Consider the following 21328-nt stretch of genomic DNA (forward strand, 5'->3'; position numbering starts at 1 on the left):
GGGGTTATTTGTATATTCTGTGTATCAGTTCCTTATCAGGTACATGATTTGCAAATATTTTCTCCTATTCCATGGATTGCCTTTTCACTCTGTTGATTGTGCCATTTGATGTGCAAAAGTTGTTCATTTTGATGAAGTCCAGTTTATCTGTTTTTTCTTTGGTTGCCTGTGATTTTGGTGCCATCTCTAGGAGATCATTGCCAGGTCACTGAATCGTTGTGTGCCTGTGTAGAAAATCGTTGTGTGGGTCAGTCCTTGGTTCTCTGTTCTGTTGGGCTGTGTGTCTGTTCCCCTGCCAACAGCACACTGTCTTTTTGATATAACTATATAGTGAGCCTTAAATGTCGGGTGCCGTTAAGTCCTCGCATTTTATTCTTCCTTTTAAAAATCATTTTGGTATTAAAAAGTCTGTGCTTTTCCACATTAGTCTTAGAATAAGTTGGTCTGTGTCTGTGAAAAACCTTACTTGGATTTTGATGGTCGTTGTGCTAAACCGGTAGATGAGTTTGGGGAGAGTTGATATCTTTACCACATTGAATCTTCCAATCCAGGAACACAGTGTACCTCTTCGCTTATTTAGGTCCTCTTTGATTTCCTTCATTAGCATTTTGTAATTCTTATGCTGGAAATCCTTACCTATTGATTTTAAACTCTGTTTAATACAATTTTCTACATAGCTGTCAGTAGTGTTCTTATGTAGTATCTCAAAATTAAAAGTTTAGAGGATAATCTAGCTACGACAGCATTATAAGCATTAGGAAATTCATTTCTTTTTACAAGACAAATAAAACTTTTAACCCCATAAATTCTTCACAAGAAAAAAATCTGTTTGCCCTTCCTTACCGTATTTTGTTCAGATAATTGCCAAATTTTTCTACCTCCAGCATGTGTTTGCTTTTATTAAATCGAAACTTAAGAAATTGCCAGTATCCAGTGATTTTGGCCTGTGAAAACGGCAGTTTCGGATGTTTCCGCCTAGTGTGCCTATTCACCCCGTCTTTGTTGCCTCTGACCAGGAACGCTGGCGCAGCTCCACCTGCTTTCCCTTCCTCGGTCTCCTCTCTCTTTGATCCATGTCTGTGGCCAGCTTCCCACCCTGTCAGGTTCCTGCTCAAAGATCTGTTTTCTGAAGCCTTTATGCTCCCCCTGTGTGGGTCACTTCTTTGGGCTTCTGTAGTCCTCTCTGTGACAGCACTTTCTGTGACGTATTTTTAATCTACCAGGTTGTATGTTTATTTTGTCACTTGACCTTGGTGGCAGGTAATGTTGCTTATTTCTTTTTGTTCTTGCTTCCTATATTAATTGACATTTGGCGAACAAGAAAAATAATAGCACTTACTGCTTATTTGTGCTAAAGATTGTTCATATTGCAAGGAAAATTCCTGTAATAACTCACTAAGGTAGGTGATAATATCTTTGTTTCATAGATTAGAAAACTAGAACTAAGTAACTTCTCCAAAGTCACTCAGGTAGCAAGGTGGGCAGAATAATGGCTTCCAAAGACATCCTCATTCTAATCCCAGCACCTGTGACTTAGGTTATATCACAAAGGGGAGACAGGTTGCAGACGGGATTAAGGTTGCTCATCACCTGACTGTGAGATGAGGTTATCTAGGTGGGCCCAGTATGATCACAAAGGTACTTAAACGGGGGTGAGGGAGGCTGCATGGTCCCTGTGACAGGAGAAGCTGGCTTTGAGGATGGAGAAGGAGCCCGGAGCCAAGGAGAGCGAGCAGCCTCTAGAGTCAGGAGAAGGCAGCCCTGAAAGCCTTTAGAAAAGAACACACCCTGATGACACCTTGACTTTATGTTATTTTCTTTTTTTTTTTTTTCTGGCCGTGCCTCACGGCTTGCAGGATCTAAGTTCCCTGACCAGGGATTGAACTTGGGCCCTGGCAGTGAAAGTGCCGAGTCCTAACCACTGAACCGTCAGGGAATTCCCTATTTTATTTTTTTAAATGAAGTATAGTTGCAATACAATATTATGTTAGTTTCAGGCATACAGCATAGTGATCTGACCATGAAATACCTTTGGAAATGATCACCTCGATGAGTCTAGTAACCATGTGTCACCAAACGAAGTTATTATGATATTATTGACTATATTCCCCATGTTGTGTGTCACATCCTCGTGACTGACTGACTTCACAGTGGGAAGTTTGTGGCTCTTAATCTCCTTCACCTGTGTCACTCATCCTCCCACCCCCATTCCCTCTGGCAACATGCAGTTTGCTCTCTGTACCTGTCTGTTTCTGTTCATTTGTTTTTTAGATTCCACATATAAGTGAGACAAATAACGTGGTGTTTGTCTTTCTGTGTGACTTACTTCACTTAGCATAATACTCTCTAGGCCCATCCATGTAGTTGCAGGTGGCAAGACTTCTTTGTTTCTTATGGCTGAATAGTATTCCTACAAATAGGTGTATGTACATAAATATTCACCACATTTTTTTTATCCATTCATTTATCCATGGGCACTTAGACTGCTTCCATATTTTGCTGTTGTAAATAATGCTGTTTTGAACACTGGAGTGCATATATTTTTTCTAATTAGTATTTTCGTTTTCTTTGGGTAAATAGAAGTTAAATTGCTGGATCCTGTGGTTGTTTATTTTTTTGAATTTTTGAATTTTATTTTATTTTTTATACAGCAGGTTCTTATTAGTTATCTATTTTATACATATTGGTGTATATATGTCAATCCCAATCTCCCAATTCATCCCACCACCACCACCCCCCTGCCACTTACCCCCCTTGGTGTCCGTACGTTTGTTCTCTATGTCTTTATCTCTTTCTGCCCTGCAAACCGGTCATCTGTACCATTTTTCTAGGTTCACATATATGCATTAATATACTATATTTGTTTTTCTCTTTCTGACTTACTTTACTCTGTATGATAGTCTCTAGATCCATCCACGTCTCTACAAATGACCCAAGATTGTTCCTTTTTATGGCTGAGTAGTATTTCATATATATGTACCACATCTTCTTTATCCATTTGTCTGTAGATGAGCATTTAGGTTGCTTCCATTACCTGGCTATTGTAAGTAGTGCTGCAATGAACATTGGGGGGCATGTGTCTTTTTGAATTATGGCTTTCTCTGGGTATATGCCCAGTAGTGGGATTGCTGGTTCACATGGTAATTCTGTTTTCAGTTTGTAAGCCACCTCCATACTGTTCTCCATAGTGGCTGTATCAGTTTACATTCCCGCCAACAGTGCAAGAGGGTTCCCTTTTCTCCAATAAATGCCTCTCCAGCATTTGTTGTTAGTAGATTTTCTGATGGTGCCCATTCTAACTGGTGTGAGGTGATACCTCCTTGTAGTTTTGGTTTGCATTTCTCTAATAATTAGTGATATTGAGCAGCTTTTCATGTGCCTCTTGGCCATCTGTATGTCTTCTTTGGAGAAATGTTTATTTAGGTCTTCTGCCCATTTTTGGATTGGGTTGTTCATTTTTTTAATATTGAGTTGCATGAGCTGTTTATATATTTTGGAGATTAATGCTTTGTCTGTTGATTCGTTTGCAAATATTTTCTCCTGAGGGTTGTCTTTTCATCTTGTTTGTAGTTTCCTTTGCTTTGCAAAAGCTTTTAAGTTTCATTACGCCCCCATTTGTTTATTTCTGTTTTTATTTCCATTACTGTAGGAGGTGGATCAAAAAAGATCTTGCTGTGATTTATGTCAAAGAGTGTTCTTCCTATGTTTTTCTCTAAGAGTTTTATACTGTCCGGTTTTACATTTAGGTCTCTAGTCCATTTTGAGTTTATTTGTGTATATGGTGTTAGGGAGTGTTCTAATTTCATTCTTTTACATGTAGCTGTCCAGTTTTCCCAGCACCACCTATTGAAGAGGCCTGTCTTTTCTCCATTGTATATTCTTGCCTCCTTTGTCATAGATTAGTTGACCATAGGTGCATGGGTTTATCTCTGGGCTTTCTATCCTGTTCCATTGATCTATGTTTCTGTTTTTGCGCCAGTACTATATTGTCTTGATTATTGTAGCTTTGTAGTATAGTCTGAAGTCAGGGAGTCTGATTCCTCCAGCTCCATGTTTTTCCCTCAAAAGACTGCTTTGGCTATTTGGGGTCTTTTATGTCTCCATACAAATTTTAAGATTTTTTGTTCTAGTTTTGTAAAAAATGCCACTGGTAATTTGATAGGGATTGCATTGAATCTGTAGAATGCTTTGGGTAGTAGTCATTTTCACAGTATTGATTCTTCTAATCCAAGAACATGATATTTGTCTCCATCTGTTTGTGTCATCTTTGATTTCTTTCATCAGTGTCTTATAGTTTTCTGAGTACAGGTCTTTTACCTCCTTAGGTAAGTTCATTCCTAAGTATTTTATTCTTTTTGTTGCAATGGTGAATGGTATTGTTTCCTTGATTTCTCTATCTGATCTTTCGTTGTTAGTGTATAGGAATGCAAGAGATTTCTGTGTATTAATTTTGTATCCTGCAACTTTACCAAATTCATTGATTAGCTCTAGTAGTTTTCTGGTGGCATTTTTAGGATTCTCTATGTATAGTATCATGTCATCTGCTAACAGTGACAGTTTTACTTCTTCTTTTCCAATTTGTATTCCTTTTATTTATTTTTTCTTCTCTGATTGCTGTGGCTAGGACTTCCAGAACTGTTGAATAATAGTGGTGAGAGTGGACATCCTTGTCTTGTTCCTGATCTTAGAGGAAATGCTTTCAGTTTTTCACCATTGAGAAAGCTGTTTGCTGTGGGTTTGTCATATATGGCCTTTATTATGTTGAGGTAGGTTCCCTCTATGCCCACTTTCTGGAGAGTTTTTATCATAAATGGGTGTTGAATTTTATTACAAGCTTTGTCTGCATCTATTGAGATGATCATTTGGGTTTTATTCTTCAATTTGTTGATATGGTGAATCACATTGATTGATTTGCGTATATTGAAGAATCCTTGCATCCCTGGGATAAATCCCACTTGATTGATCATGGTGTATGATCCTTTTAATATGTTGTTGGATTCTGTTTGCTAGTATTTTGTTGAGGATTTTTGCATCTATATTCATTGGTGATATTGGTCTGTAATTTTCTTTTTTTGTAGGATTTTTGTCCGGTTTCGGTAGCAGGGTGATGGTGGCCTCATAGAATGAGTTTGGGAGTGTTCCTCCCTCTGCAGTTTTTTGGAAGAGTTTGAGAAGGATAGGTGTTAGCTCTTCTCTAAATGTTTGATAGAATTCACCTGTGAAGCCATCTGGTCCTGGGCTTTTGTTTGTTGGGAGATTTTTAATCACAGTTTCAGTTTCATTACTTGTGATTGGTCTGTTCTTATTTTCTATTGCTTCTTGGTTCAGTCTTGGAAGGTTATGCCTCTCTAAGAATTTGTCCATTTCTTCCAGGTTGTCCATTTTATTGGCATAGAGTTGCTCGTAGTAGTCTCTTTGCTTTGTATTTCTGCTGTGTCTGTTGTAACTTCTGCTTTTTCATTTCTGATTTTATTGATTTGAGTCTTTTCCCTCTTTTTTTTGATGAGTCTGGCTAAAGGTTTATCAATTTTGTTTATCTTCTCAAAGAACCAGCTTTCAGTTTTCTTGGTCTTTGTTATTGTTTTCTCTGTTTCTGTTTCATTTATTTCTGCTCTGATCGTTATGATTTCTTTCCTTCTACTAACTTTGGGTTCTGTTTCTTCTTTCTCTAGTCCTTTAGGTGTAAGTTTAGATTGTTTGAGATTTTTCTTGTTTCCTGTGGCAGGCTTGTATTGCTATAAAATTCCCTCTTAGAACTGCTTTAGCTGCATCCCATAGGTTTTGGATCATCGTGTTTTCATTGTCATTTGTCTGTAGGCATTTTTTGATTTTCTCTTTGATTTCTTCAGTGATCTCTTGGTTATTTAGTAATGTATTCTTCAGCCTCCATGTGTTTGTGTTTTTTATGTTTTTTTCCCCCTGTAATTGATTTCTAATCTCATAGCGTTGTGGTCAGAAAAGATGCTTGATATTATTTCAGTTTTCTTAAATTTACCGAGGCTTGATTTGTGATCCAAGATGTGATCTATCCTGGAGAATGTTCTGTGTGCACTTGAGAAGAAAGTGTAATCTGCTGTTTTTGGATGGAATGTCCTATAAATATCAATTAAGTCCCTCTTGTTTAATGTATCATTTAAAGCTTGTGTTTTCTTATTTATTTTCTGTTTGATCTGTCCATTGGTGTAAGTGGGGTGTTAAAGTCTCCTACTATATTACTGTGATATTGTCGATTTCTCCTTTCATGGTTGTTAGCATTTGCCATATGTATTGAGGTGCTCCTATGTTGGGTGCATATATATTTATAATTGTTATATCCTTTTCTTGGATTGATCCTTTGATCATTATGTAGTGTCCTTCCTTGTCTCTTGTAACATTCTTTATTTTAAAGTCTATTTTATCTGATATGAGTATTGCTACCCCAGTTTTCTTTCGATTTCCATTTGCATGGAATATCTTTTTCCATCCCCTCACTTTCCGTCTGTATGTGTCCCTAGGTCTGAAGTGGGTCTCTTGTAGACAGCATATATATGGGTTTTGTTTTTGTATCTATTTAGTGAGCCTGTGTCTTTTGGTTGGAGCATTTAATCCATTCACATTTAAGGTAATTATTGATATGCATGTTCTTATTACCATTTTCTTAATTGTTATGGGTTTGTTTTTGTAGGTCCTTTTCTTTTGTGTTTCCCACTTAGAGAAATTCCTCTAGCATATGTTGTAGAGCTGGTTTGGTGGTGCCAAATTCTCTTAGCTTTTGCTTGTCTGTAAAGCTTTTGATTTCTCTGTCGAATCTGAATGAGATCCTTGTCAGGTAGAGTAATCTTGGTTGTAGGTTCTTCCTTTTCATCACTGTAAATATATCATGCCACTCCCTTCTGGCTTGTAGAGTTTCTGCTGAGAAATTAGCTGTTAACCTTATGGGAGTTCCCTTGTATATTATTTGTTGGTTTCCCTTGTTGCTTTCAGTAATTTTTCTTTGTCTTTAATTTTTGTCCATTTGATTACTCTGTGTCTCGGCATGTTTCTCCTTGGGTTTATCCTGCCTGGGACTTTGTGCGTTTCCTGGACTTGGGTGGCTGTTTCCTTTTCGACGTTAGGGACGTTTTCGACTATAATCTCTTCAGGTATTTTCTCAGGTCCTTTCTCTCTCTCTTCTCCTTCTGGGACCCCTATAATGCGAATGTTGGTGCACTTAACGTTGTCCCAGAGGTCTCTTAGGCTGTCTTCATTTCTTTTCATTCTTTTGTCTTTATTCTGTTCTGTGGCAGTGAATTCCACCATTCTGTATTCCAGGTCACTTATCTGTTCTTCTGCCTCAGTTATTCTGCTATTGATTCTTTCTAGTGTATTTTTCATTTCACTTACTGTATTGTTCATCTCTGTTTGTTTGTTCTTTAATTCTTCTAGGTATCTGTTCTTTAATTGCTGTACGTCTTTGTTAAACATTTCTTGCATCTTCTCCATCTTTGCCTCCATTCTTTTTCTGAGGTCCTGGATCATCTTCACTGTCATTATTTTGAATTCTTATTCTGGAAGGTTGCCTATCTCCACTTCATTTAGTAGTTTTCCTGGGGTTTTATCTTGTTTCTTCATCTGGTACAAAGTTCTCTGCCTTTTCATTTTGTCTATCTGTCTGTGAATGTGGTTTTCCTTCCACAGGCTGCAGGATTGTAGTTCGATCATGTGGTAGTTTTATTTTTAAGTTTTTGGGGAACCTGCACACAGTTTTCCTCAGTGGCTGCAACAGTTTACTTTCCCATCAGCAGTGTAGGAGGGAACATGTTCCTTTGGCTCCTCATCTTGTCTGATTCTGTGTGTCTGTTTCTGTGCATTTGGTAGGTCAGCTGCTCTTCCTGGGCTTGGTGTAGAGGGTGCCCTGTGGGGCCCGGTAGTGCAGTGCCGCCAGACTGCACTGGAGCCGGGTGCCCCAGGAGCGTCCTCTGTGTGGCCGGGCCAGGCTGGCCTCCCGTGCGCTACCGTGTGCGCTGGGCTCTGAGGCCCGGATACAGCTGTTGCTGGTGCTCCGGAGTGTGCGGCCAGCCCTTGGGGCAGGAGCCACGTTGGGGGATGCTGGTGCTGGCCAGAGGTGTCTGGTCTGGCAGGGGTGGATTTGGAGGGGCCCTGGTCCCGGCCGAGGGCATGCACCAGAACTGGCGGGGCGGGGGCTGCTTTGGAGGAGCGCGGGCCGTGGTGGGTCTGCAGCTGAAACCGGGTGGGGTGAGCGGGGCTGACGGGTAAGATGGGGAGTCAGAAAGGGACTGGCGGTACCCGGCCAGCTTGGTGGAGGGCAGGGCTCCCACAGCCAGCATCTGGTGCCCGCCAGCCCCTGGGGACCCTGAGAACGTGCCAGCAGAGCCCTGCCCCTGTGGCACACGACTTGGAGTTAGTCCATGCCACTCCTTCATGGGAGAGGAGACCCAGGCGCTTTTCAAGCTGCAGCCCCTGTGCTGGGCCTTGGGGGGAGCGGCTCTCGTTCCCTGCAGTCCCTTGGCTCTCCCGGATGTTCTGGGGGCTCGTCTTGCGGGTGCAGGGTCTCCAGCTGGGGAGCCCGATGTGGGGTCCGGACCCTGCGGTCGCAGTGCTGGGGGAGCAGGCCACACTGCTCCGGTCCCTCTGCGTGGCTGCTCCTTTCTACTTTCAGCTGTGCAAGGTCTGTCCTGCTGGTCCTCAGGGCGTTCTCAGAGTTTTCTACTTGTAGCTGTGATCTTTGTTTCAGATTTCTCACCTTTCAGATTTCTCACCTCACTGTGTGTGGTAATAAGTTTGTGTTGTTTTAAGCCACTGAGTTTGTGATAATTGGTTACAGCAGCGAGAGGAAACTAATGTAACCAGAACGTGGCAGGACTGGGATGTAGGCCTTGGTCTGAGGCTAAAATTCACAGTTTACAGTCACGCTGTGATTGTGTGACTTCAGGCGGTAATACTCGGTACTAATACGTTTGTTCATAGAGCATGTCTTTCCTGGGTGTCTTCTGTCTGAAGAGTGATGGATTGGGTGCTGGGCTCAGAGATGGGAATCCCCGGGTTCCTGCCATCGCGAGCTCAGTGTGGTGAGGAAACGGACGAGGAGCCCAGGCTCCGCAGATTTCAGGGTTCATCTGTGCACGCACACCGGCTGCTGTGAGGAGGAATCTTGAGCATGGAGAGATGGAGGAGGTGCCCAGGCCACGGTTCCTTCTGGGGAGGTGACGAGAGGCGAAGGCCTGCAGGGTGGCGAGGGGCCTGCTGGGGAGGGGCTGGGGAGGACGTTCCAGGCAGCAGGGGCAGTGGGTTCCCGGGCGTCCAGGCTGCCGGCTGTGGTCGGGTCCACGAGAGCTGGGTTGCCTGCTGCAGAGTGCTGGCGAGGGGTGAGGCCGCACAGAACGCGGGGTCAGTGTGAGAGGGGCTTCTGCGCTGTGATTTTTCTGTAAGGGACAGGTCTGGGCCTTGATGTGTGCGAGGTCTGCCTGCCTGCTTTGGCTGAGGTGGGCTCTGGTGCGGCGCCGCGAGCCCTGGCTCCTGGCGGCAGTGGGCAGCTGCGGTCCGTCCCCTGCTTCCTGGGCTGCAGGCCGGAGCCTGGCTCCTCGTCCTGGGCGTGTCTAGCTGCGGCCGCCGTGCAGCACCCGCACTCAGCGTGCGTGCGCCACATAGGACTGGGTCCTGCGGGAGGAGGGGGACCTCAGGGCACGGCCGTGGCCGCCTCCCGAGACACGGTACGCACCGCTGTGCACGCGGGCAGGGTCGGCTCGCGAGCCGGGGCGGAGAGGCCTGCAGGGTGCCTGAGGGGGGCTCCCCTGGAGGAGGCTGACGCCAGGAGACCAGAGCAGAGCCCAGCTCGGCACAGGCAGCGCCGGTCGCTGTCAGCACCAGCGGGACAGAGTGTTCGAGGGTCAGTCGGACGAAGACAGGTGAGGGAGGAGGAGGCCGTGCTGTCTGAAGCAGAGCTGTTAGCTTGAAGGTCTTGTGAGCTTGGTCAGGTGATACTGTTGTGCTCTGTGACAGCGGCTGCTTCCTGTTTTTCCCCAGATCCCCAGACTTCAAGGGAGATTTTTGATTTTGCACTAAAGGCAATCTGTCCTCAGGTAAGATTTAATATTCCTCTAATTCTTTTTCAGCTGAGCCTTGTGATTGTCAAAAATTGATGGTAAATTTTTTTTTTTATTAGATTGATCTGAAGAGATACGCGGTGCCTTTGGGTAAGATTCTATATTTAATGAGGTGGAATGTTTCAGATTATTAAGTTAATGCATTGAGTAAACGTTTGCTTAAACTGTGAGTGAAAGTCAGTGCAATGACACCTGTGATGCTCCCATACGGTTATGACGGGGCCTCTTGGGCGCTGGTTGAGATGGTTACACTTAGATCACATGATTGCAGAAAAAATCACTTTAGAGCAACTCTCAGGGAATCCAGATTGTTTGATTCTGACTTTATCTAAATAAACCCTGATCCTACTTCCGACCTTTGTTTTCGGAGTCACGGGCCTGTCGATTCAGATGGAGGATGGAGGCATCAGAGGTCTAAGGGGACCACTGGGTCACTAGAGTAAGGATACTGGAGCCTCCTTTGTGAGCACAGTTTTAATTTGACGTGTGGCTGAAGCTTTTTCTTAGCTCTTTGTTCCACCCTTTGTTGTCGTATTTTAAATGTGATGTATTTTGCATTTGCAGCTGGCTTGTCCATATTTACCCTGCATGCATCTCAGTTTAGCACCTGCCTCCTGGACAACTACGTTTCTTTATTTGAAATACTGTCGAAATGGTGTAGCCACACAAATGTAGAATTGAAAAAAGCTGCATATTCAGCTCTGGAATCTTTCCTGAAGCAGGTACTGTTTAAAATTCTTTCTATGCAAAAAATTAAATTCCAATCTTGTGCATGAACGTTTGAAAAGTAAATACAAGTTGATCCATTAGCTTCTGTGGTACTTAAAGAAAAAGCATGCTTATCCATCAGCCGCATGGGTGGCAGCAGGTCTGGAAGAAAGCTCAGAAGATGCCAGATCGGATCAGGGCCTCTGAGCCAAGGCTGGATAGAAGAAGTGGCGGCAGGGAGGGACGGCTGGGGGGCCTGGGCTCCCTGGAGCCGGTGGCCCAGTGAGGGTGGGGTCAGGGTCAGCTGCCACGTTAAGACAAGATGCTTGTGTCTCCGTGGCTTCGTGACTGAGATGAGCCCACCTGCCCTGGGGTCTTTCCGTCCAGCTGGGGTGTGGGTGCAGGGGGAGCCTGCAGGTGGCTGGGTGTCTCCGTCGGCCAAGGAGCAGGTGCTGTGGTTCTGAGCGCCCACTGGCAGCTGGAAACACCCGAGGGGTGGGCTGGTGGCGGGAATGAGACTGGCTGGGGCGGCGCTGACGGACATTCTGAAGAGTGGCGTTGGGAGCCCTCGCGCACCTGGGGCACAGCAGCTGTCCTGCTGCAGGCGTATCCCACAGCTCCTGTAGGGACTCTTGGGACGTTTCCAGCTTGGGCTGTTTTAGTGCTTTATTTATTTATTTATTTATTTAAAAAATTATTTATTTATTTATTTTTGGCTGTGTTGGGTCTTGTTGCTGTGCATGGGCTTTCTTTAGTTGTGGCGACCGGGGGCTACTCTTCATTGCAGTGCACGGGCTTCTCATTGCGGTGGCTTCTCTTGTTACGGAGCACAGGCTCTAGGCACACAGGTTTCAGTAGTTGTGGCATGTGGGCTCAGTAGTTGTGGTTTGCGGGCTCTAGAGCGCAGGCTCAGTAGTTGTGGTGCATGGGCATATTTGCTCCACAGCACGTGGGATCTTCCCGGGCCAGGGCTCGAACCCGTGTCCCCTGCATTGGCAGGCGGATTCTCAACCACTGTACCACCAGGGAAGCCCATACTGCTTTATTTTATTTTTTCATAAGATAGCACTTACACGTGGAATCTAAAAAGAGGGTACAAATGAACCCATCCACAAAACAGGAATAGAGTCCCAGATGCAGCAGCAGACGCATGGCTACCAGGGGTTGGGCTGCGGGGGTTCTTGTAACGGGACCAGCTGAGGACATTGCTGAGCAGCACCCTTGCCGACTGTCCTCATGGCTCTGGAGCAGACACCTAGAAGTGGCATTGCTGGGGCGCATGGTACGGATAGGTTGCAATTTATGAGCGACTGCTAAACTCTCTTTCAAACTGTTTGCACCGTTTTCCATCCCCACCGGTAAGTTCCAGCCACCCCACGTTCTTGCCAACACCTAGAATTGCCAGTCTTTTTAATTTCAGCCCCTCTGATGGGTGTACAGTGTTACCCTACTGTGATTTTAATTTGAATTTCCGTGGTGACTATTGATCTTTTTTTCCTGTAGTGGTTTGCCATTCTTATGTCTTGTTTTGTGAAGTATTCCTTCAGATCTTTCACTTGCTTTGAAATCAGGTTGTATGTCATTTTATTAACGAGCTGTAAATGTTCTTTATACAATTAGGAGACAAACCCTTTTCTAAAAATAGTGCAAATAGTTTTTCTCTGTGGCTTCCCTTTTCTTTTTCTTAGCTGTATCTTTCGAAGAGCAGGACTTTTAAAGTTTAAGTCCAATTTACCAGTTTTCCAGTTGGTCCTCTTTTCTATGCCCTAAGAAAACTTTACCTATCCTGTGGTTGCAGAGATTTTCTCCTAGTTTTCCACAAGGAGATTTGTAGTTCATGGTTTTAATATTTACGTTTAGGTTCATAATGCGTTTTGAGTAAGTTTTTGTGTATGATGTACAGTAAGGTTTGAAGTTGATTTTTCCCCCTTTTTTTGATTCGAGCACCATTTGTTGAAGACTTCTTTCGCCATCGACTTACCTGGGCACCGTGGTTACAAAGCAGTTGACCACGTGTGTGGAGGTTTATTTGTGGACTGTTGTTCCATTTGTCTTTCTGTCTATCCTTAAGTCAGTACCTCACTGTGTTGATGACTCCAGCTTTATATTAAGTCTTGAAATTAGGTAGTTGATGTCTTCCAACTTCACTCTTCTTTTCCATTATTGTTTTGCTTATTGAATGAGCATTTTTTTTTTTTTTTAAGGCATTTTAAGAGTGAGAAATTGTGGAGAACAAAGTGACTTATATTACACTGGAGAGAGAGAGAGAAATGAATTAGATTCATCTTGAGTGTCTGAGCTTTTTTATTTTTTTTGCATTTTATTTTATTTTTTAGACAGCAGGTTCTTATTAGTTATCTGTTTTATACATATTGGTGTGCACACGTCAATCCCAATCTCCCAGTTCATCACACCGCCACCACCACCCCCCACCCCTCTTTCCCCCCTTGGTGTCCGTACGTTTGTTCTCTGTGTCTGTGTCTCTATTTCTGCCTTGCAAACCAGTTCATCTGTACCATTTTTCTAGGTTGCATATATATGTGTTAATATATGATATTTGTTTTTCTCTTTCTGACTGATTTCACTCTGTATGACAGTCTCTTGGTCCATCCACAACGCTACAAATGACCCAATTTCGTTCCTTTTTATGGCTGAGTAATATTCCATTGTTTATTCGTACCACATCTTCTTTATCCATTCGTCTGTCGATGGGCATTTAGGTTGCTTCCATGACCTGGCTATTGTAAATAGTGCTGCAGTGAACATTTTGGTGCATGACTCTTTTTGAATAATAGTTTTCTCTGGGTACATGCCCAGTAGTGGGATTGTTGGGTCATATGGTAATTCTATTTTTAGTTTTTTAAGGAACCTCCATACTGTTCTCCATAGTGGCTGTATCAGTTTACATTCCCACCAACAGTGCAAGAGGGTTCCCTTTTCTCCACACCCTCTCCAGCATTTATTGTTTGTAGTTTTTTTGGTGATGGCCATTCTGACCGGTGTGAGATGATACCTCACTGTAGTTTTGATTTGCATTTCTCTAATGATTAATGATGTTGAGCATTCTTTCATGTGTTTGTTTGCAATCTGTATATCTCTTCTTTGGAGAAATGTCTGTTTGGTCTTCTGCCCAATTTTGGATTGGGTTGTTTGTTTTTTTAATATTGAGCTGCATGAGCTGTGTATATATTTTGGAGATTAATGCTTTGTCCGTTGATTCGTTTGCAAATATTTTCTCCCATTCTGAGGGTTGTCTTTTTGTCTTGTTTATAGTTTCCTTTGCTGTGCAAAAGCTTTTAAGTTTCATTAGGTCCCATTTGTTTATTTTTGTTTTTATTTCCATTACTCTAGGAGGTGGGTCAAAAAAGATCTTGCTGTGATTTATGTCACAGAGGGTTCTGCCTATGTTTTCCTCTAAGAGTTTTATAGTGTCTGGTCTTATATTTAGATCTTTAATCCATTTCGAGTTTATTTTTGTGTGTGGTGTTAGGGAGTGTTCTAATTTCATTCTTATACATGTGGCTGTCCAGTTTTCCCAGCACCAGTTATTGAAGAGGCCTGTCTTTTCTCCATTGTATATTCTTGCCTCTTTTGTCATAGATTGGTTGACCATAGGTGCGTGGGTTTATCTCTGGGCTTTCTATCCTGTTCCATTGATCTGTATTTCTGTTTTTGTGCCAGTACTATATTGTCTTGATTACTGTAGCTTTGTAGTATAGTCTGAAGTCCGGGAGTCTGATTCCTCCAGCTCCGTTTTTTCCCCTCAAGACTGCTTTGTCTATTCGGGGTCTTTTGTGTCTCCATACAAATTTTAAGATTTTTTGTTCTAATTTTGTAAAAAATGCCACTGGTAATTTGATAGGGGTTGCATTGAATCTGTAGAATGCTTTGGGTAGTATAGTCGTTTTCACAATATTGATTCTTCCAATCCAAGAACATGGTATATATCTCTCCATCTGTTTGTGTCATACACCATGATCAAGTGGGATTTATCCCAGGGATGCAAGGATTCTTCAGTATATGCAAATCAATCAATGTGATACACCATATTAACAAATTGAAGAATAAAAACTATATGATCATCTCAGTAGATGCAGAAAAAGCTTTTGACAGAATTCAACACCTATTTATGATAAAAACTCTCCAGAAAGTGGGTGTAGAGGGAACCTACTTCAACGTGATAGAGGCCATATTTGACAGACCCACAGCAAACATGATTCTCAGTGGTGAAAAACTGAAAGCATTTCCTATAAGATCAGGAACAAGACAAGGATGTCCACTCTCGCCACTGTTATTCAACATAGTTTTGGAAGTCCTAGCCACGGCAGTCAGAGAAGAAAAATAAATAAAAGGTATACAAATTGGAAAAGTGAAGTAAAACTGTCACTGTTTGCAGATGACATGATACTACTATACATAGGTAATCCTAAATATGCCACCAGAAAACTACGAGAGCTAATCAGTGAATTTAGTAAAGTTGCAGGGTATAAAATTAATGCACAGAAATCTCTTGCATTCCTCTACACTAACAACAAAAGATCAGAAAGAGAAATTAAGGAAACAATACCATTGAGCATTGCAACAAAAAGAATAAAATACCTACCTAAGGAGGAATAAAGCTACCTAAGGAGGTAAAAGACCTGTACTCAGAAAACTATATAAGACACTTGTCTTTCTTTCTGATTTTTAGTTTTGAGCCGTCCCCGTGTTCCCTCCTGTGGGTCCCAGTCTGTTGGTGACTGAACTCACCGGCCGCTGGGCTGCCCAGCTCTGTGTCACCATGAGGCACAGAGGAGTCTAAAGGCACCTTCTGCTTCATCAGGGAGCTTTCGTCCGGAGCCTGTGTTTTGTGCAAACGTCTTCCTGCATCTACCTGGTCTCTTTCAGTCCCTTTCTCTAGGAAAAAAGCATCACGTATAATAAAGGCTTACTTGAGAAAGTGCCTTTTCTGAACCTGTTGGAGACTAAGCAAGCAGATGGAAGAAATGGTTCTTTATGAGTAAAAGCAACTGTGGAACTGTGACAACACATTGATAATGTCTTACTCAGCAGTTCTAGCCTTTTCCCATTTGGATAGATGCCTTTGTTTTCCTAGAAATGTCTCTAATAAAGTAAACATTATGCAATTGCAGCTTTCTTTTATGGTAGCGAACAACGCAGAGACGCACAGGAGTAAGCTGCGGTACTTCATGGAGCAGTTCTATGGGATCATCAGAAACGTGGATGCAAACAGCAAGGACTTGTGCATCGCCGTTCGTGGATACGGACTGTTTGCAGGGGTATGCCCGTTAATGTGCTCGTGTCCTTTTAGTTTCACTTGAGTGTTTAAAGGAATGTACTTTATTGTGTTTTGAATAGCATCTCACACTTGTGAAAATATTGTTCTTACTTGCTTTGTCGTTAACTTGTTTTTCTCAGTGCCTGCTGTGTACTAGGATTCTGTATGTGTATTATCTCAAATACTCATAACTCTCCCACAAGCTTTTAGGAATATGATTCCACTTTACAGGTGAGGAAACTGAGGCCCAGAGAAATTAGGTAACTCGTGAAAGGGCACACAGTGTACAGTTGACAGAACCAAGACATAACTCCGACCTGAAGATGAGAAACACCACGTTTTTCCCACTGCCGCGCTGCCCATTGTTGATGAGGTGCAGTTTGGTGGTGACGCTCGGCACGCTAGCAAGAGCCCCTGTGCCTGAGTGAGGGCTGTTTAGGGACATTGAGCATCGCCGTGGGTGCTCCCCTCCTAGTGGAGCTCCGCGCTTCCGCTCGACAGAGGACGTCACTCCCTGCCTCTGTGCAGATCTACCTCCCAGGGCTGCTTCCCTGTTGTAGGGTCTGTGCGTCTGTTTCTAGCCCTCCACACCACTCCTCACTCCTTCCCTCATGCTTCCTCATTTGTTTCCAGATGATCCTTTCCCCTTAAAAATAAACCTTTATCTCCACTTGTCTCTGCGGCTCCTTTCAGTGTACTTAGGGCAGAAGAAACAGTGTGTGAGAAGGCTCAGAGGTGACCGAGAGCCTGGGCTTCACAGCTTCAGACCCTGAGGTCTGGCCAGCTTGGACTTGTTCGTTGTGGTGACCTAGTGTAGCCAGAGCGTGGCCGACAGGGAGGAAGGCAGAGGACGCAGCAAAGATACAGGGGCCAGAGTCTCCTGGAGGAGGAACTCGAGCCAGAGTCTAAGGGGCCTCAGGAGCACGCGGCCGGGCGGAGGACGGCACAGCCGGGTGCCTGAGTGAGGAAGGTGCCTCTGGGGCCTGTGTGCTGTGCCTCCGGGGTTTGGGTCTGTCCCTTCCTCTGGGCGACTGGCCTCTGGGCAGGGCCTGCACCCAATTGTCTTTGATAACTACCATCTTCCCAGTGCCTAGAACACAGGGTTCAGTAGGTGTGTTGTGTATTAATAACTGTTCAGAATGTACTTACAGATTTTTCAGAAAGCATCTTTAGAACATACACTGTATTTTATATCTGTATTTCTTCTCCATTATAAAGCTTGTTAACATTCAGTTTATAACAACATGGCTTAACACGACACCTTAAACACCATTATTTTGAGGTTGGTAAGGTTGACAGAGGCTTGTTTTCCTTTCCTAAAGCCTTGCAAGGTTATAAACCCAGAAGACGTTGGCTTCATGTTCGTGGAGCTTGTTCAGCGCTGCCGGCAGCTGTTCCTCACCGAGACGGACACGGCCGAGGACCACGTCTACCAGATGCCCAGTTTCCTCCAGTCTGTTGCCAGTGTCTTGCTTCACCTTGATACGGTGAGTGAGATAGTTGGTTAAACGGAGCACAGTTTTGACTATTTTACCTCAGTTCTTCAGATAATTTGATGGCGTAGCAGGAGTTCGTATGCATTCAGTACGGGCACATTGTGGTCAAGGCGACCTTTTTTTTTCTAATATCTCTATTTATTTATATTTATTTATTGGGTTGCACCAGGTCTTAGTTGCGGCACATGGGCTCCTTAGTTGTAGCAGGCGGGCTCCCTAGTTGTGGCATGCCTGTGGGGTCTAGTTCCCTGACCAGGGATTGAACCTGGGCCCCCTGCATTGGGAGCATGGAGTCTTATCCACTGGACCACCAGGGAAGTCCCCAAGGTGACATTTTTAGCTAGTATTTTGTATCGGTACAGTTTTTGTCATGAAACTTGACTTTTTGTTCCCAAAGTAGGAAAAATTATTTGTTACTTTTTATCTTTCTAAAAGATTAAGATTGGTGCTTGGGGTAGAATTGCACCTTAAGTATCATTTAGACAGTTACTCTGATTTTTTTTTAGACAATCACAGCAATAAATTAGATTAGGTAATAATCCTGGTTTTTCATTCATCTGATACGTGTCTAATGGTGTTGTGTTTACTGTGACTGTCTGTATGGTCCCTGTAGTTATTCGTTGCCTGCCCTAGCTCTTCGTGTGCTCTCCTTTCTGGCAGGTTCCTGAGGTGCACATGCCAGTTCTGGAGCACCTCGTGGTCGTGCAGATAGACAGTTTCCCCCAGTACAGTCCAAAAATGCAGTTGGTGTGTTGCAAAGCCATAGTGAAAGTTTTCCTGGCCTTGGCAGAAAAAGGACCAGTTCTCTGGAATTGCATTAGTACTATGGGTGAGTTTGGAATTCACTTGTTTTGAGGACGATGTATGGTTAATACTTAACATGTTGTTTGATATAAAGAACATCTGGTTGCCAAATTCTTTTGTATATTTTGATGCCTCTTGGAGAACTCCTAGTATTTTGGTGGACCAAAATAGCCTTTTTCTATCCATTTTTTGAGTTTTTTTTCCTCTTTCTTTTGCTTTTGAATCTTAATAGTCTAAAATTTAAAACAAAAGAAAAAAAAAAGAAAAAAATTAAAACTAAAGATATTACTAAACTTAGAGAAAAAATTGAGAGGTAAGTTATATTCAAAAAGATAATGGCTGTCATTTTTATTGAGTGGTTATATTTTTCAGTGTATTTTTCTTTTTTGTTTTCATTTTCTTTTTATAGTGCATCAAGGTTTAATCAGAATATGTTCTAAACCAGTGATCCTTCAAAAGGTAAATTCTGAATGTATGATTTGAAAGTTAGTCTTTTGTCATCTTGAAAGCTAAAGATGTTGCTAGAGTTTTTAGTCTGTAAATATACAAAAGTGGCTTTTTTGTTATTAGCCATTAGCTACATTTTGAAAAGTATAGGCTGTAATACCTAAGTACTTTTTCTGGTGATGGTTATGAGACATCCTTAAACATAACCTTACTACTGTACATACATTTTTACAAAGAGGGATCTTTTTCTCTTGAAGCTGTAGGACAAAATACTTAGGTATATTATGGGAGGCATGTCTTAGTGACTTTAACAGGAAATAGGATGAGATGAGAGATCTGTATAAGAAGTTGAGGTAAATTATTCATAACACATACCTTGGATATTGTTTTGAAACACTTGTTAGTGCATCACTGTTTCAGTCCTAGTTAGAAAATTGTGACATTCTTCCAGCTTCTTTATTATGCTTTCATAATATACTGTCTTCCTCAAACAAATTAGAGTCTCCAGCCGGCGGCTCTTCTGGCTTAGAGGATTCTGACACATCAGACAGTGAAAGCGCAGCAGTGCTGCTTGCTCTCTGGTGCGTCCTCAGCGTTGGATGTTTGTCTTCCCACCAGGGTGCTGAGCCTGAGTCCGAGGACCGCCGTGTGTCAGGGGAAGTTAGAACCGGCAAATGGCGAGTGTCCACCTGCAAAGACTATTTGGATCTTTTTAGAAATCTCCTGAGCTGTGACCAGATGATGGTAAAAACGACCATTTTAAAGCCACAGAAGTACCTTAGTTCCTCGTTATTAGTCTCCATAGTTTTACACCTAAGAATTATTTCAGAAGTATATTTTACTAACTTTCAATAGGGTTTTTTTTTTGTTTTTTTTTTTTTAAGTACTTCAGGTAATGAAAAATTAAAACAGTGTAAGTTAGGATAGTTAAGGTGAGACTTGAAAAAAATCAAATAAAAGGAACAAAATCATAGAACTCATTTAAAATTAATGAATTACTGTAGCTGAGTCCTCATTTTAGCTTAAGAAGCAGCATACATAGCGTAATTGGTGCAAAGTTGTTCTTTCAAACAGACCCAGGCTGGTGGATAAAAAGAACGTGGCAGGCAGTGTTATCACCACGGGAGAGCTGTGCTCTTTTTATTTGCTAAAGCTGAAGGTACATCCGGTTGCTGTAGTAGGTGCGAAGGAGATGGGTGCACGGCTGTTTGTCACGGTTAGAATCACGCCTCCTGCGTTTCTGGCAGGTGCTTCAGCGGTGTCTGCGCTAAGCCAGGTTCTGGCCACCGTTTAACATAGTCTTTGACAAAGCATTCATAGCCTGGGAAAAGCAGTGTTTGTCAATAGATGGTTCCTATCCTGTGAAAAATCTTAGGAGTTTTTCTTATTGAGGTAAAATAGTATAGCAATGTTAATAATTTTACCTAAAATATGCTTTCTTATATGTGATGTTAGATACATTTTGAGGTTAAGTTTCATAGACTATTTGAGTAAAGGCAGAGTAATTGGTCCATATTTTTGGAATGGTAGAATATTTCACTTTTAAAGAAATAATAGATTATAATACTTTAAATCCGTTCTGAGAATAGATATATATTTGTACATATGTATGCATGCATATATGTGTGAGTACATTTGTATTTATATGTGCACACGTATATATGTGCATATGTACATGCATGTGCATTTGCACAGTGACACATGTATAGTATACAGATGTGTACACACACACACACACACACACACACACACACTCACACATTAATGTGGTAAATACTTTGACAAGGATTGGCCTAAATCTTCTCATTTACTACTGTTTGTGTTTGTTACATGACTGCGTAAGTCGTATCTGACCGAAATGGTATTGTCCTAATAATTTAGGAAGGTATCTACATTTTCCAGCTTGAAAACTTTGAGGTAAATCTGCTATAGTTTACACAGGAGTTTCCTTAATACCTAAATATACATATCCATCTTTATGTATCATAATGCTTATTTAAGACTGGTACTGATACTTTTTTGCACAGTATGTTGAAATTTATTATTTTCTTTATTTTAAGGATTCTCTTTTAGCAGATGAAGCATTTCTCTCTGTCAATTCCTCCCTTCCAAGTCTGAATCGTTTGCTGTATGATGAATTTGTAAAATCAGTTTTGAAGATTATCGAGAAATTGGATCTTACACTGGAAAAGCAGAGTGTTGGGGAACAAGAGGTTAGATCTTGTCAGTAATAATTTTGCATCCTTTTTGTACTAACTCTCTCTGCGTGCTGCAGCATGAGCAAATCACACACTTGTAGAGATTGCAGGAAATTGGTTTATCAGCATTAATACGTGTCATTGATACTTTTTTATTTGCATTGCCTAATGTGTAGAAAATATTCTGTACTAGATTGTTCTGAACTACTAGATAGTAGTTTATATGTTTAATAAGTTAAAGCAACTCTTTGGAAAAAGTTGTTACGAGGATTGTTACTCATTCCTCAGCAGTAGCAGAGTCAAGTCTTACTTAGT

The 21328-nt window shown here is 42.2% G+C and overlaps 1 protein-coding gene across 9 annotated transcripts in view; it reads left to right on the forward strand.

Annotated features, from left to right (window-relative positions):
* The window catches only part of PRKDC (protein kinase, DNA-activated, catalytic subunit), a 152211-nt gene that overhangs the window by 5302 nt on the left and 125581 nt on the right, over positions 1-21328 (forward strand). For all 9 annotated transcript variants that reach the window (XR_009498565.1, XM_059902215.1, XM_059902220.1 and 6 more), the window contains exons 8-16: positions 10003-10058; positions 10142-10172; positions 10647-10804; positions 15923-16069; positions 17391-17555; positions 18225-18393; positions 18778-18827; positions 19434-19559; positions 20876-21028. Coding sequence is in view for 8 of the 9 variants with exons in the window: in XM_059902215.1 (XP_059758198.1) it covers positions 10003-10058; positions 10142-10172; positions 10647-10804; positions 15923-16069; positions 17391-17555; positions 18225-18393; positions 18778-18827; positions 19434-19559; positions 20876-21028 (1055 nt within the window). In the remaining variant the exon portion in view is untranslated. The remainder of the gene's footprint in view (positions 1-10002; positions 10059-10141; positions 10173-10646; positions 10805-15922; positions 16070-17390; positions 17556-18224; positions 18394-18777; positions 18828-19433; positions 19560-20875; positions 21029-21328) is intronic.

The sequence above is a fragment of the Balaenoptera ricei genome, chromosome 17 (assembly GCF_028023285.1).
Source record: "Balaenoptera ricei isolate mBalRic1 chromosome 17, mBalRic1.hap2, whole genome shotgun sequence".
Lineage (NCBI taxonomy): Eukaryota > Metazoa > Chordata > Mammalia > Artiodactyla > Balaenopteridae > Balaenoptera > Balaenoptera ricei.